Genomic DNA, 15,959 nt, shown 5'->3' with positions numbered 1-15,959 from the left:
GAAGAAGCAGGCTCCACTTACCCCAGAAAGGGAGACACGAGCTGCACAAGCTCTGCCCGGGAGATCACCTCCTGGTTGAAAATCACCAGGCAGCGGAGGAAGTTTTCGTATGCTTCTGTGCTGCGCAGAGCTTTGCGGACCTGGGGGAAAGAGAAGAGGAAAATTGGTTGCTCTCAAGGCGAGATCGAGTTGTCTAGCACTGTCCGGGAGACCTGGATTCAACGCTGCGCTGTCCACCTCTGCACAGGGTTTGCACACACGACGAGAATGCAAAACTCTTGGGAGGGAGCTTGCCTAGCTCCATGGAGCCAGAGGAGCAAAGCAAGCCGTCTCCTTGCTGGGTATGGCTTGCAACACCAGCACCCTACACGCAGGAGTATTACCTTGAAGAAGGGAGTTGTAAGCGAAGAACGAAACCCCAACAGCTGGATTATCACAGGTTATCACAGCTAAGCCAGGTTCTGTAACCCTTAGCTCCTCAGCTTGAGAAAACCCAGTGATTAATTCCGACACCATTACCTTTCCCACGAGAACAGTTAGCATCCACGCATCAAACAGATCTATCATCATTAAGGGATTCGTCATTACAGCTACAACTCTACAGCAGGGATTTCTGCATTTACTCATGTTAACACCTACACATCCTCCGAGCAACAGAGTGGTTCCCAGTCACCATTAGCTGGTCTACAGCGTGCTGCAAAACATAGCACGCCATCAGGGAGCAAGCAAGGCTTTCGTCGACACATGAAGATTACTCAAAAAGCTTGTTTGCTTTCACTACACGCTCCCTTCTGAGCCATAAAGAAATGTATGGACATCTTAGGGAAAACACCAAGGTACCACTCAGAAACATCCCACACGTTCTTCTTCTGTCGTGCGTGGTAAACCAGCAACAGGTAACAATGGTGCAATGCATTAGATGCATCTCTCAGGGGAAAAAAAAAAGGGGGAAAAAGTAACATTGACATGAATCAGCTGCGTTGTAAACTGAGCTCCCACCCTGCAGGCATCTGGCTGTGGAGGGGCATGGCAAACAGTGCTACCAGAGCAGGATACACAAGGCACATCATCGGCTGCGTGGGGATTTCAGAAAGGCAAAAACATTTTATAAGGTGCGTTACAGAAAGGATTCACATCCCTGCAAATTTCCAGGAGCACTGGCAGGCGTAGCCCCCAGCCAGGCCTTCCTCCCAAAGAGCATCAGCAGCAGGCAAAGAGCTGGAGAATGACCTTTGGGGAAAAAGACACTGATATTTGTGTAGGGAATCAGCATGGTTTGGGTTGGAAGGGACCTTAAAGATCACCTAATTCCAGCCCCCCTGCAGGTCTGACTTAGCTCAGGTCATCTGAGGTCAAGCTGACCGATGTTATCATTGTGGTGTGTAGATCACAAACTTCACTGTGATAAAACTCAGGATGTATACACACAAGGAACATAAATCAGTGACATGAGATTGCTTTCTCCGAATCTCACCTTCTCAAAGAACAGAGATTCTGTCCCGACGCCATGCTTGCTGGCTTCTGCCAAAGACTGGTCTTTTAAACCAAGCAGCTTCGGCTTCTTCTGTTAAAAAAAAAAAAAAAAAAAAAAAAAAAAAAAAAAAAAAAAAAGCTGTTCAGCACAGGAAATTGCCATATTTTGACCATGCATCACACAAGGAGTTTCAGCCTCCTGAGCACGCCGCTTGCTCACAAATAAAAAAGACTGCTTTTCCAGAAGAAAACTTGTCTGCAAGTGAGCCCCATATGTAAATATATTAATCTTTAATCAGTATCATACAATTCCCAATATTTTTAATACGAGGTTGCATCCTTTTCTCTAATGGGCTGCTATAACCAGTGATTGTTTCAATTTTCTAACTAGTTTGCAGAATTACCAAAACAGACCTGTCTGGTCTTGGTTTGGGGTTTTTTAAACCATTACTCGTTCAGTTCTTGTTATACCTCCCTAAAATCAATGTATTTCTCTTGCATTCCACTGCAAGATCCTTTGTTTTCTCCATTGCGACACCACACTCCACATCCTCAGAAAGGCTGAAAGCTGCCTCCAAAACACGTTCTATTTTGCTGCATTTTATTTGAAGAAGAGGAGAAAGGCTGGAAGGGGAAGTAAACCACTGGATTTAAATGATACAGCTACACGGGCTAATGCTTTTCTTCACCAAGCAAGATCCACCACCTTCAAATAAAGCATTGTCCCCAGTGCAGAGCCACGAAACCACCCCGCCATCACACCGTTCCTCTTACACTGCAAAGCCCTGCTCTCTCAAAATGTGAGTAACGTGAAAAGGGCAACCTCAGCTACGAAAATAATCACTCACCTCCGTGTTACAAGGTTTATTACAAGACAGACAAACATGATTCTGCTCTAAGTTCTGCTCTGACGAAGCTCCAGGCACACCTCTGTCCTTCCCTCAGCTGATCTTCCCAGCCGCTTTAGGACCAGCGCCACAAATTCACAGAGCATGTGCTATTACCTTCACCGGAGGGGTTGTTCCAGTTCCTGAGTGCCGTCGGATCTGACAGCCGTTCTGGTTGGGTCTTTGCTGCTTGTTGTTGAGCTGGGGCTTCTTCACGGTGCCACCGTGATCGTTTCTCACCGATTCCACTTTCTCTGCAGTTGTCTTACTTAACAGCTTAGTTAGAAACAAAACCCACGAGAGAATTAGAGCTGAGTTCCACCTAACTAGGCAAAAAAAGTACGCCTGCTCCTCCTAGCTCTAGATGACCCACGTATTTTACTGCAGTTACGGCAGTCTTGGGACAACTCTTTTAGGCAAAAGAATTGCATTTATTGACCGAAAACACACGGTCAATCACCCTGAACCCACTCCCACGACTCAGTAAAAGACCCCTCCAAAAAAACTTCCTAGAAACAAACAACGAAAGCACGTTTTTCTGAACACTGGCTGTACGAAGAAAGTTTTCCACTAGGTCTTCCAGCTCGTCTCCGGGCAGACTCACCACAGAGCTGTTGGCATCAGGCAGGAACTGCCCGAACTCTGAGAGCAGATCCTCCTGGTTTTTGAAGAGGCGAGCCACCTGCGCGTACACCTCCTGCTCCGTCAGAGCAGGCGTGTAGTTGCCTCCTGCCTCCTTGGCGTTCCGCTGCTCCTTCTGTCGGAGGAAAGAGAAGTGTCAGAGGGAAGGACGTCTCAACTATGTAAGTAGCAAAGAGAAAAAGCCCTCAGCGATGCAAAGAATGAAACAGCAAGGGTCTCAGCTCCTTAAGCAAAGAGTTGTATTAAATGCTGGGCCACGGACTAGCAGGACACTGATGAAGGATGTCATTTCTTTACTTTTAACAGAATCTGAACTCATTTAGCTTGCAAAAATTCCTTAAGATCAAGCCCAGCAGAAGACCACAATGTACATCCCAGGCAGAGTCGGCTCCCCACAGCAAAGAAAGAGAAATAACCTTCCTTATACTCCAACAGGGATTGCCAAAACTCACCTGGTAGGTGTGGAGGATCTCCAGGAAGGCTTTGTAGATGTCCGGTTGTCCCTGGAACCGATTCTTGATCTTGTTGACATAGTTGATGGCGTGATTAAACTCAACAGGCTGATTGTTCTGCAGGGATGGTGTGGTTCCCAGAGAGATTGTCACAGGGGTATGAGGTTGGACCGGCGGCGAGCGTGGCGATGCATATGGTGGAATCGGGGGAGTCTGCTGGCTGGCAGGGGTATGCGCCTGCAGTTGGGATGGCTAAGAGGAAAAGGAGCCATTTCAGACAGGACCAGATTCTTCACACTTTGAATAAAGGAACTTTTCTTCCATTTATGTGCCGTATCCAGGGGAAGCAACCAGCATATAAGCGTACCTGATGCCAACAGGGATTCTGAGCCACAGCATCACGGAAGACAGCAGCGGTACAGAATTCCCTGCTACTACATCCAGTCAGTCTCTACCCATATACTGGCCCTGGAGGACTTTTGCTGCACTTCCTTTAAAGATTGTTTTTGACTTTGCCTCACCGCAAACACCTAGGTACGGCTCGCTGCGGCACTACAAGTTATTTCACCTCTAGTTAAGAATGCTGAGATGTATAAAGTAAGGCGACAGCAAGGGAAAACTGCATTTTTTCCACTATTGACACAAAGAGCACACAGGTCAGACTCTCAGAGTAATCACCTTGCATACCCTAACCGACACCTAACCACCCTGTTTACCTACAACAGTACCTGCCTGCTAAGGAAACCTCATCGAGATCCAACACCTCCCTCAGGTTCATTTTAAAGTTCCACCAACATCAGCTCAACATTTTCTAGGATAACGACCCAGGGAGAAAACCACGGAGCCCACAGCGATGAGAAAAAGACTGCTAGCTCTCACTGAGCCCAGGTGTTACCTGCATTCTTTGGAGAAAGGCCTTGAAAGCTGGCTCAGGTAAGCTAATTCTGGCATGTCTCGGCTTTTAAGTTGTCAGCTTTGCAAGTCTTTCGGCATGTTTTTGTTGGCCATTTCTAAACAGGAGGTTGCAAGTCCCACCGACGTTCGCCTAGAGATTATCTTCTTGCCATACTGTAAATCCTGCTGCTTGCTAACTACATTTTCCTTCCCCCACACTCCCCATCCCTTCTCTTCTCTTTTCCAGCTATTCGTTAGCTAATTGTACAGTTTAGAGATCAACCACTGGAACTTTGGGGATTCTTTCCCTCCCTAGGGCACTCAAATCTTTGCACATTTTGAGGCTGAAATAGGAGATTTTATCTAGACTAAGCTCCTTCAATGCCTCTTACATTATTCTATTTTGTTTTCAGTCACATAAAATACATCTGTTGGACAGCAGCATCTGGAATGCATCTACAGCACAGCGTCAGATTCCCTTTGTTATTGAAAGGTCTCAGTTTCAGGCACATAAACCGATAATTAAAGACAACATCATGGTCATCTTGCCTGAACCCTTGCACTTCAGCTTTGCCAACAAATCCTGCACCCATACAAACGATGGCTGAGCTAGAATGCCCTTTCTGTTTGTTTTTGTTTTACAACAGATGTCCAGTCTGAAAACAAGACTTCACGCAATGCAGAATCTACCGCATCGCTCAGCAAGCTCTCCTAAAAACTTTATTACCCCCAACATTTGAAACCACACACAAGCTTTCACACCAAGAGCAATGTCATTATCACGGCCTCGGCTTTACGAGGGATTTCTTGGGATTTCAGTTATTCTGAGACAATATACACAAAAGCAGGCAGTTCACCACGTGCCCAGAGCTTTAATTAAGAAGCCCTTCCTGCAAACTCAACTGCATTCTTGGGGCCTTCTTCCCAGGGCTGCTGGATCACTCCTTAGGTACTGCCCATGCATTTTACCAGATGTTCTGAGCAACTCTGCGTTCCCATTGAAAGTCACGAGGCTTTTCCAAACCTTCAAGCTGGCTTATCTGCATTATTGCCATATCAGCTAGTACACATCTCAAAGTTTGAACAGGTGAAGCTAATCCACCAACAGAAGGACAGCACAAGCAGGGCTCAGGAATACTAGGAAAAAGCAGCATTACATCTCCTTTTCCGTTCCCCAGCTCCACACCAGCGTCAGCTGGAGGCAGCAGGTTCCCCACACATGAACACAGGCCGTATGAAGTCTCTCTCTCACCTTACTGATTTTGGCAGGCGGTGGCTGCGGCGCGGGCTGTGCTGGTGTTGGGGTTGATTGCGCTGAAGGCTGTGACTGATGCTGCGGCTGGGGCTGCGGCTGGGGCTGCAAGCCGTGAGTGGGGATCTGGTGAACCTGCCCTGGTGTCGTCACGTTCACCATATCATTTGTCTGCACCTCGATCTTGTAACCGGGTGGCAAGAAGGTGTTGAAGCCCATGATCAAGTCTGGGTGGCCCTTGAAGAGCTGTGATACACGGCTGATCACTCCCGGAGTGTCAATGCTGAAAAAGGAGTGAGAACAAAATGTCACAATCCCCTAATTCCCTTTTGGTGGTAAAGCAAACCCTCTGCATGATAATTCTCCATTAGAATTTCTATCTTATCATCTCTAAGCTATGGAACAAAGCAAATCTCATTCCTATAAATGTATTACCGAGCTTAAGAATGACATAAGAATTGTTTTATTAGCCCAGACAGCATTTTGTATGAATGAGGTCTAGTCCCAAGCCTGGCCATTACAAACGGGCAGACCACCAGGCAGCCAGATGAGTCAGCTACGAAGGTCAAACATGGGAACTGCCGCTCTAAGCCAAGATTTTTTAGTACAAATGAAGAAATGACTCTCACTTTCAGAAGAGAAAGTTTTATACTATTAGGGAGATGTGTTACTCTGCAAACGAAAGGACGAGGTTAGCTCCTGCTGCGTGTTCCCGTGCCCACACACACACTTTCCAACCTGGGCGGCAAAGCAGAATGTGGAGTGTTACCTTTGAGATTTGAATTCCTTCATAATATCCAAGAAGTCATTGTAGACCTGTGGCTGGGTACCAAACTGCAGCTTCACCTGGTCAAGGTAAGACAATGCATCCTCCACCTGGAGACAGAACAGACAGGTTACACTAGCAGAGATTTTATTTCACCTCCGTTGTTCTGGAAAACACGTACTTGAAGATACAGCTGTCAACCCTGAGCCCGGGCAGGGAATTAAGGAGCAAAAGACCACCAGCCTGGCTGGTGTATTACCAGCCCCATTTGAACAGGAGATGCTCACTCCCTGTTCCCGGCACACAAGACAAAACTGTACCAAAAAGAAAGGAGAAAAAGAAAAAAAAAAAAAGAAACAAAGATCATCAGAATTAGTCAGAAAAAACATACTCCAAATGTACCATCTCACCCTAACTGAAGAAACTGCTAGGATAAACAGAACTAGACTGAGTATTTTTCCTACATTCAGATGTGGAAATTATTATGGAAGCCTAAGAATAAGCAGAAAGTCAAAATGACATACTCAGCGTAGTAGATGTCTGCCAGGTACACGCTTGTACTTTTTCCAGACATTTCAGTTCGACACAGGATTTTGAAAATGGCAACTGTGGGCGGTAAATTGTTTTACACCTCCAACAGCAAGAAGTTTATGAAGCGTTCACGTACCAACATCCAATTTTCAGACACAGCCCCAGCCTGAAGTGAGAGCCCTGGGTACCCAGCAGCTCCAGCAACCAGGCCACGTGCTCATCAGCTGCGAGAGCTACGCACAGACCCTCCCTTCAGTCTGAAATTAAATACAGCAAGGGAAAAAAGGCTGTCACGTATGGTCCCACTCTTGCCTCAGTGGAGGATCTGCCGTCAGTTTCACTGGGAGGGAGAACCCCAGGCTATAAAACCTCTTTCAGAGGTCTCTAGGAACAAAGCCTCCTGTTCAGGGAAAGGAAAGGGCTTCTCGCCCAACAAAGCGGCGGTTTCCAGCAAACCTGCAAGAGGCTACTTGGAAGAGATGAAGAAATAGGCATCACTTCATACACGTGCCTATTGCTAGAGCTGAATCAAATGGAACTACTTAAATGGGTTATTTCTGGTGGAGCTTTCTCCATTTTTCGAGGATTTTACAGCACGTAATCCACCACCAGAGCCTGCCTTCCTTCCCCATTACTCCCACAGGAGCCACACGGTCAGAAAAGCGCCGAACAAACATTTTGGCAACGTCACCCACATCTTCTCCTAACAGAGGAGCAACGCTCGGCCTCACCTTGAGCCTCTGGAACTGCTGCTGCCCCTGCACGGGCACGGCCGGCGGCGTCGGGTGAGTGTGGCTTTGCACCACCTGGCTGCCGTGCGGCTGCACCGGCGTGCTGTGGTGGTGCCCGCTGTGCACCGCCGCGATGGCCGGCCCGTGGCTGCCCGAGCTCTGCGGCACGGCCGACACCTGGGGAGACAAAAATTACGTCAGGGGAAGCACCGCCATCAGTCTTCCCAGGCGGAGATGGAAAAGTTGAGTTTAACTCCATGCCACGGACGTGTTAGCGGTGTCTTACCAGCCTGGAACGCTCCCTGTTTGTCTCATGGCTAGCACTAACGTAAGAAAACTGCAAAAGGAGTGGGAAATGGGGTTTTCAGACAGTCAAGGTTCTGTCTTTTCCCTAAGAAAAGAATTGCCGTCCCATGCAGGGATTGGAATGAACGAATCTCTAAGAGCTGCCACGCTCCTGCCGTTCGGTTTGGGCGCTGGGAGGCAAGCTGAGGCTCTCTGGTCCCAGCAGACTTGAGCCAGTTTCAGGCCTCCTTTGAACATGAAACCAGAATTTCGAGAAACGCTAAAAAACCCTTTAAGGTAATAAAAAAGAGCAAATACTGTTCGTTTTGCACAAACAGACTTTGTTTTCTATACAAGCATCTTTCGGATGGGCTGTACTTTTTTGTTTTAACCCTTCTCATTAAACGATTTGCTTGCTGGTCCATTCGAGTCCTGTTTAGAAGGACTGCCAGCAATAAACTCATCCTCTCTCCAGGCCCTGCAAGCATCTGCCTGCAGGCTCTTCAGCTTTGCGGCTGCTACTTTCTGCACGAATATCCCCTCTGCAGTAATAAGGAAGAAACTATGCGTAAAATTAGGCACTAGGCAGGGAGCACGGCCAACCAGCAGCATGAGCATGGAAGATGCAACGTGCCAAAACGAGCCAGAGATGAGCAAGTCTACCCCAGTCTGTCACTGAGAGGCACCTCCAGTGCATCCTTGAAGGATTTTCTCTTCCAGACGATATTCCCTTGCTAAGGGGGCAGCAGACAGCTTCTCAGAGGGAAGGGAGCCACCTGATGATCCCAGGTTTCCTTTAACAGGTCAATTTTCCTGAAAATCTGCGATCTAAACGGCTGCCTGTTAGGGTTAAGATCATCCAAGACATCAAAAGCCTGGGACAGAGCAACAAGAGGTTTGTTAAGAACAAACCATCTCCTTGCGAATGAAAAATGGAGCGAAAGTCCGGCGCAGACTTGCCTCTAGGATTCAGAGATCGTGATCTGAATCACTGAAGAACAAAAAAAAGCCAAATCCCACCACATTTCAGGTTCGGAGCCACCCGAACAACCAAGCTGACGGTCTTAATGTCTTAAATTTAAGTTAGAGCTTAAGACGAGAGCTTTGAGAAGCATATCTGTCCTTCTCTAGGAAGCGGCGACTAAACCAGAACCTTGTCTCAAACCCGGAATTCTGCCGTGCAAAACCAACGCGCTGGGCGGTCCGAGAGCAGGATCGCAAGCAGGCTGCCGAGACGCAGCTGAGCGCTGGGCACACGCACCTGGTAGCTGGGGGTTACCGAGTACTGGATCCCCGTGGCAGACTGCATGGTCTCCGAAACAGCCTCATACACCGGCGGGGCCGGGGCGAGCACGCGGTGCTGGTGCTGGAAAGCCTCGGTGCTGCTGGCGATACGTCTCTGCTGCGACGCATACACGGGTGACTCCTGCTCATCCAATCGCCGCTTCATTCTGAACTCATGCTCGGGAAGCGCTACAAAACCTGGGGAAAGCAGAGTAATTAGCAAAGGGCATCGATTAATCACGCCCTGCCAGCACCGGGAACACCAAGTTCACCAAGAGCAGGACAAGTTTGGGTCTGGTCGTTTATGGCGCTGAGATCTCGGGACAGGAAAATGGAATTAAGAATTATCTTCCTGCACCGAGCATGCAATTACGTTTATCACAAAAACACAGCCTTCCTGATAGAAATGCAGCGCCGCTTTCAAGTTAACAACTTCTGGCTCACGTAAAGGACATGGCTGGGTGAGAGTCAGGTGTGAGAGATGCTATAAAACCACGGGAAGAAGGGAAAAGGAGGCGGTGAAACGCAGGAAGCCTGCTAAGGCTTTGAAACCACTTCCAGAGCCCCAGTGCCAAGCGTTTGCTGCTGGACACGCACACGAGAGGCGCGTAGCCCCCGCCGAAGCCTGCCGCCCCTCCGACAGGGGGGCTTAGGATCCCGCGTGCCACGCAGCCCAGACACGAGGCGCACAAAGCGGAGCCGTGCCGACACACAACAGCCCGAGTGAGATCCGCCCTCTTCGGTCTCTAATTCCGTGGGACTCCTCCGAAGCCCCTCTCCAGCCCCGGCAGTCGCAGCGCAGTTACCCACAGGCTGCTGTCACGGATAGGATGGACTTCCCCGAGCCAGGGTGAGTCTCCCCTGCCCAAATCCATCGCTAACCAAAGGCACCGAGGCACCAGGGGAGGGGTTATGCCAAAAATATATATGGCATCTAGCAATGCAGAGGTTCGGGATGGATACACGTGCTGGAGAACGCAGGCTCTGCGCAGTAAAGCCCTTCTTCCCCTTTGTGTCCCTCTCCCCTCCTCGCCAGGCTCTTCTTCCACTCGGAGGGGTAGGACAAGAAGGAAGATTGCTTCACTGCTTTTTCAGGTTGCTCTGCAAGTTCAACCTCTCAGAATACAGCCCCGCGCCCGGTCCCCAGAGCTCCGGGGGGCAGACGAGTGCCTGCAGAGGCAGAGGACTGCCGTCCTCCTGTGAAACTAACTGGCTCCGACCTACCAGCCTCCAAAACGCCCCCATACCTGACCTCCAGCACAAAGCCAGGCTGCAGGGAGCACACTCCCGCCGTTTATTCTGGTAACTTAGGCTTTTTTCTCAGCTGGCCTCCGCAGAGAAGTTACCAGCCACGCAGGTCCACTCGGAGCTGCTCTCCTTGCGCAGCCTGTGCTCAGACTGGGAAAAACCTCACGGTGGTGTGATAACCGGGCTGGGAGCGAGCTGAGCACGGCTGGCCCCGCACACAGCACCATCCTGCTGGCAGGGCGAGCCAGGATTCTGCATGACAATGCCCGACTGCAGGAGTAAAGTCTGGGCAAGGTTCGGCGGCACCTGCTTGTAACCCATTTGTAACGTGCTCACCGGGAGGATCGGCTCCGGAATTAGCGCAGTTACCCCGGCCGGGCCTTCCGGCCGCTTTCCTCCTGCGAGCACAGCACCTTTCCTCCCGCACGGCGGCCCCGAAGCACGGCCAGAGGCACGTGGGCTCTGCCGAGAAGAAGCGGAGCAGCTCCACAGGCCGCGATAAGGCGTGCGTGTGTGTGCAGACGCCCCCCCGAAATAAAGCTGTCCTCCACGGCGTCCCCCCCCAGCGTCTCACTTCCACGTCTCGGCGCCCCGCAGGGACCCAGCGACCTTTCGGCTGAGCTGAGCTGCCCAGAGGCCGCGCGAGGACAGGGAGGGCTGGCGGACGCGCGCACCCCCCGCGAGTTCCGAGGCTTAGGACGCCACCTGAGGCTGGAAAAGAAACGCTTTTTCTCCGGAGCCAGCGAACAGGAGGCCCGTGGCCACGGGATCCGGGCGACTCGGCGCACCAGCGACTAGCCACACGAAGGAAAATCTCATGCGCTGCACCCGGGTCAGGATAACCCGACGCGTGCTGCGAGTTTTCCCGGGCTTTGCGTGGCAGGAGAGCCACCGGTGAGCCCTTCTGGGCCACAGCTTGCTGAACTCCTGCTCTGGGGCTGCATCCCCTCTGCCAGCGCGGCTCACAACAGCCCATCATTTAAAGGTTGCCCATTCACAGCGCTTTTAACCCTAGCGGAGGTACCTCAAACCTCTGCCTTCTCTAGACTGGGGGTGCCAAGCGGGCACCCACACCGCTGCAACGCTACGGAGAGGGAAAAGCAATAAAAGGGCGCAAAGCGCCAACACAAACCTGCCTCCGACCACGGCACGAGCCCGGCAGCGCTCGGGTGACGCTCTGAAACGTGCCCGAGGTGCGAGGCTCGTGCTCTGAGCACCTAACTGGTGGCTGCAGCAGAGACCTGCGTCGGGGGCCGCACGGGGGATTCGGAGCAGCAAGCGGTCTGCACCTCGCAGGAGGAGACGTGGTGTCAAGCGCTCCAAAAACGGGTTGGTTTTGTTACTGAGGTCCTGCTCGTCTGGGTCCTGCATCTCCCAGGGAGCTCCCCCAGGAGAGGAGCGGCCAGATGTGTGGCGCAGCAAGTCCTACCCCTTCTACAGCGTGCTCCACAGCCGAGAGAGAGAGAAAAACTGACCGTAACCGACCTAGCCGCGGCCCAGCGGATGCAGAAGGGTATCGTGAGGATAAAGAGACAACTGCAGAGCTCTTCAGGACGTGCAAGGAGGCAGACGTGAGGTTACAGAGCACCGCGTTACTTTACGCTGCCTCCTCGGGAGCGCACCGCGCACCTCGGCGGGCATCCGGCCCCCCGCGGACTTTGGCTCCAAGCTTTAGAAAGCCCCGACCCGAATTGCATCATCCGTAAAATCTTCGTTTGGGAAAAAAGGAGCAAAAAGGCAGCGGGGACTGCCCACGGCTGAAAGCAGGTGGCCAACTTTCGGCGCTTTCCTACGCTCAAAGCAGCGGCGCGAGGCACCCTGGGGAGCTCAGCGACGGCCCCACAGACCCTTTGGAAGTCCCCGGGGTGACCGCGTCCCCTCCTTCCCCAGCTCCCTGCGGAGAGGGGAAGGAGCCGAGGCTTGGAAGCAGCACGTTTAAGGCTCAGGACGAGGTGCTCAGCACCACCTCTGAGATACTCGCACGGGGCCCAGCCGCTCGCTCTCGGGCCTCAGCCTCCTCACCTGCGAAATGGGCGCAGCCCCGCGGAGGGGGCGCGCAGCGAGAGGCGAGGTGTGCGGGGCAGAAAGGGGCTGCGACACGTCGCGGGGAGCTCCCGGCACAGCCACGGGGCTCCGCACCGGGCACAAAACCTACGAGTTCAGGAGCGTTTTGCCCCATTTCCTGCACCCGTTTCCCCAGGACAGTTGTACCTGGGTGTTTCCTGGGGGCGAAACCCCAAAGGAGCTGGAATAAAGCACTCACCCCCTGCCCCCGGATACGGGGCAGCCGCAGGGGACAGGACCGCGCCTGCTGTCCCAGCCTGAACACCCTAAAACCTTCCCGACGCCCATCCCAGGGACGCGGGGCTTCAGTCCCACGTACACCTCCTATTTAACCATCCCCTGGGTTTTTTACCCCAAACCAAGCGCGCGGCGCCCAGCGGAGCCGCACCTTCGCGGGGCGGGGGGCACAGGGAGAGGATTTTGGGGTGGGCGACCGCAGCCCCGCGGGGAGGAGGAGAGCCCACAGCTCGGGCTCCCGTTCCCAGCAGCCTTTATGGGACGAGGGAATTTTCCAGGTGGCTTTGAAGGCATCGATCTAACGGCACGGCGCTTCAAAACTCCTGAAACGGGGTTAAAAACTACCCAGGTAGGGCCGGCAGCCTGGCACAGCGGGTCCTGATCCCTCCCTGCTCAAAATCGTCGCTTATCGGGCAGTTTGGGGTCGTTTTAGTGGCCCAAACGTCCGCTTTTCTTCGGGGAAGGACGAGGGACGTCCTTTTTCCACAATTACACCCATTACGCATTATTTTCCCAACCTACAAAACCCCTTTGCGAACCCGGGCCCCAAAAGCCCCCCCTGGGCTCAGCAGCCCCTTTTTAGACCTCTACCAACCCCACAGCCTTGGGAGACCCCAAAAAACGAGAAAGCGGGGTCAAAACCACAGCACGAGCCCAGCAAGCTTTGGGATAACGCCACGCAGCGCTGCCCCGTAAGAAGGGATGCCGGCTGGCTACTAAAAACGTTAAAAAACTGGTATTAAGAGCAGGCTTTAGGGGATTCCTACAAAGAGCTGCAGGAATGGGGACCGAATGGGGCAGCGGGGTCCCGGTGTGGGGCTGGGGGATCGGGGGATGTGGGGGGGGACCCATAAGGGGAGGGGGGAATCCTGGGGGGGTTGGGAAGGATTTAGGGGGGAATGCAGTGGGGGGGTTTTAGCGGGGAGAGGTTGAGAGGGTATAGGGGAAGGGGAGGATTTAGGGGGTTTTAGGGTGGGCAGGTTGGTGGAGAGGGTTTACGGAGGGGAGTTGTGGGGAAGGATTTGGGGGGGGTTAGAGTGAGGGGCTGAAGAAGGGTCTTGGGGTGGGGGGGTTGGAGGGGGATTTGGGGGAGGAGAGTGGGAGGGGTTGGGGGGGCTGGAGGAGAGGGGTTTAGGGAGGGGGGTCTTGGGGGGGGATTTGCGGGGGGGTTATGGTGGGGGGGTGTAGGAGAGGGGTCTCGGGGTGGGGGGGTTGGGGAAGGATTTGGGGGGGTGAGGTGGGAGGGTTTAGGGTGGGGAGTTAACGAAAGGGGGCCTCGGGGAAGGGGTGAGGAGGGTAGGGGGGGGATTTGGGGGATGGTTATGGGGGGCGTTAGGGTGGGGGGGCCAGAGGAGGGTCTTGGGGTGAGGGGTTTTGGGGAAGGGGTGGGGAGGGTTCGAGGTGGGGGGGTTGTAGGAGGGGGGTTTAGGCTGGGGGGGGGGTCAGGAGAGGGGTTTGGAGAAGGGGGGTTTAGGGTGGGGGGGCTGTACGGGGAATGGGGGGGCAGGGAAGGGGTTTAGGGAGGGGATCTTTGGGGTGGGGGGGTCGGAGGGGGGTGGAGGAGGGGTTGGGGGGAGGGTTTTGGGTTGGGACGGGGCTGGGGGGGAGGGGTTTGCGGGGAGGGGTTTTAGGGTGCGGGGGGGGCTGGCGGGGGCGGGGCTTGGGGGCGGGGGGCGGGGTTCGGGTGGGGGAGGGGCTGCTGGGGAGGGGTTTGGGGCTGGGGGGCTGGGGGCGGGGCGGGGCGGGGCTGGGTGCCGGGGGGTTCCGGGGCGGCTGTTTTCGGAGGGGGGGGGGGAGGGCTGCGGGGGGGGGGGGGGCCGCGTTTCGGGCGGGCGGCCCGGCGGGGGGCGGGCACCTCCCGGCCGGCCCAGCGGCCTCCGCACGCCCCGCCCGCCGCCGCCGCCGCCATGCCGCCATGCCCCCCCTCGCCGCCCCCCCCCCGGGCAAACCCCGCCCCCTACGGATCCCCGCAGGGCCCGGCCCCCCCCGGCCCCCCGGCCCCCCCCTCCGCTCCCCGCCTCACCTCAAAGCGGGGCCCGGCGGGGGCGGGGGGCGGCCGGGGGGGGCCCTGAGCCGGCCGGGGGGCGGCCCCCGCGGCGCTGCGGCGGCGGGGGGGGGGAAGATGGAGGCAGCGCCTGGCGGCCGCGGGAGCGCTGCCCGCTCCTCTGTTCCCCGGGAAATCCCGCCCCCCCCGCCCCGCGCGCGGGGAGGAGGGGTTAAGGGGAGGGAGGGGAGCGGCCCGCCGATAGGCGGAGCGCGCCGCCCGTCAAGGCGGCGGCCAATCGCCGCGCGCCGCCCGCCCCCTCCGCCCGCCCCCATTGGCCGCGCGGCCGCCAGGAAGGGGCTGCGGGGAGGGGGGGGAGGGGGGGGAGCGAGAAGACGTCCGGCTAGGCCGCGCGCCACGCCCCCTCCCGCCCCCGCTGCCCGCCATTGGCCCAGCCCGGGAGGCGCCGACCAATCGGCGGGGGAGCCCGGCGCGGGCGTCACGGCGCGAGGGCCCCGCCCCCCGCTCCCCCCGCAGGCCCCGCCCCCCGCTCCCCGGGGAGCCCTTTTGTGGAATGTTTACATCGGCCGCCCCGCGCGCGGCGCTCCCGCCCGCCGCGCGCACGTGCTGCCCCCCCTCCCCACCGGGGCCGCGCGCGTGAGGGGAGGGGGGGGGGGGCGCAGCCGCCGACCAATAGCAGCGCGGGGGGGGCGTGGCCGGCGCGCGGCGCGCGCTCCCGCCCCCCCCCCCCCCCACTGCGCTCGCGCGCGCGCAGCGGCCGTTGGCGGGGCGGGGAGGCCGCGCTCCCCCCTCCCCTCCCCGCGCTCCCCCCCCTCCCCTCAGCCCAACGGCCGCTCCCGCGGGCCGCCGGCTGTTACGTACGCGGGGCGCGCGGGCGAGGCGTCCTCAATGGGCGGGGGGAACTCCCCCCGGCGCTGATTGGCCCCGCGCCGCCGCTCGTCACGGACGCGCCGCCCGCCAAGGGGCCGCCCACAAGGGGGCGGCCCGGCCGTGACGAGCGGCGGCGCGGGGAGGGGCCGGAGGGAGGGGGGCGTGGTCTGGGGCGGGCGTGGCCTGCGCCGAGGGCGTGGCCTCGAGCTCTCGGCTCCGCCCCCCCGCCGCGCCTGCAGGGCGGCCAGGTCAACCCGTGCGTTTTCCGGGCTGCCCTTCCCGACCCCGCAGCGGCCCGCTAAAGGCAGCGGGGGGCGGGCGCGGAGCCCCCTCACGCT

General features: G+C 55.9%; 1 protein-coding gene across 2 annotated transcripts in view; it reads right to left on the bottom strand.

Moving 5' to 3' along the window:
- The window catches only part of SIN3A (SIN3 transcription regulator family member A), a 30,283-nt gene extending 14,618 nt beyond the window's left edge, over positions 1–15,665 (bottom strand). The window contains exons 1-10 of one of the 2 annotated variants that reach the window (XM_050713011.1): positions 15,613–15,665; positions 9,175–9,395; positions 7,629–7,805; positions 6,370–6,476; positions 5,601–5,883; positions 3,455–3,706; positions 2,965–3,117; positions 2,478–2,636; positions 1,475–1,564; positions 22–140 (exon numbers count right to left, since the gene is read on the bottom strand). In XM_050713011.1, the coding sequence (XP_050568968.1) occupies positions 22–140; positions 1,475–1,564; positions 2,478–2,636; positions 2,965–3,117; positions 3,455–3,706; positions 5,601–5,883; positions 6,370–6,476; positions 7,629–7,805; positions 9,175–9,363 (1,529 nt within the window). In that variant the 5' untranslated portion in view covers positions 9,364–9,395; positions 15,613–15,665. The remainder of the gene's footprint in view (positions 1–21; positions 141–1,474; positions 1,565–2,477; positions 2,637–2,964; positions 3,118–3,454; positions 3,707–5,600; positions 5,884–6,369; positions 6,477–7,628; positions 7,806–9,174; positions 9,396–15,612) is intronic. The other variant, XM_035554088.2, reaches the window with a different exon arrangement.
- Between the last annotated feature and the right edge of the window lie 294 nt (positions 15,666–15,959).

This window comes from Cygnus atratus, chromosome 11, assembly GCF_013377495.2.
Source record: "Cygnus atratus isolate AKBS03 ecotype Queensland, Australia chromosome 11, CAtr_DNAZoo_HiC_assembly, whole genome shotgun sequence".
NCBI lineage: Eukaryota > Metazoa > Chordata > Aves > Anseriformes > Anatidae > Cygnus > Cygnus atratus.
The sequence above is the reverse complement of the archived record's forward strand: the minus strand, read 5'-3'. Positions and strand labels throughout refer to the sequence as shown.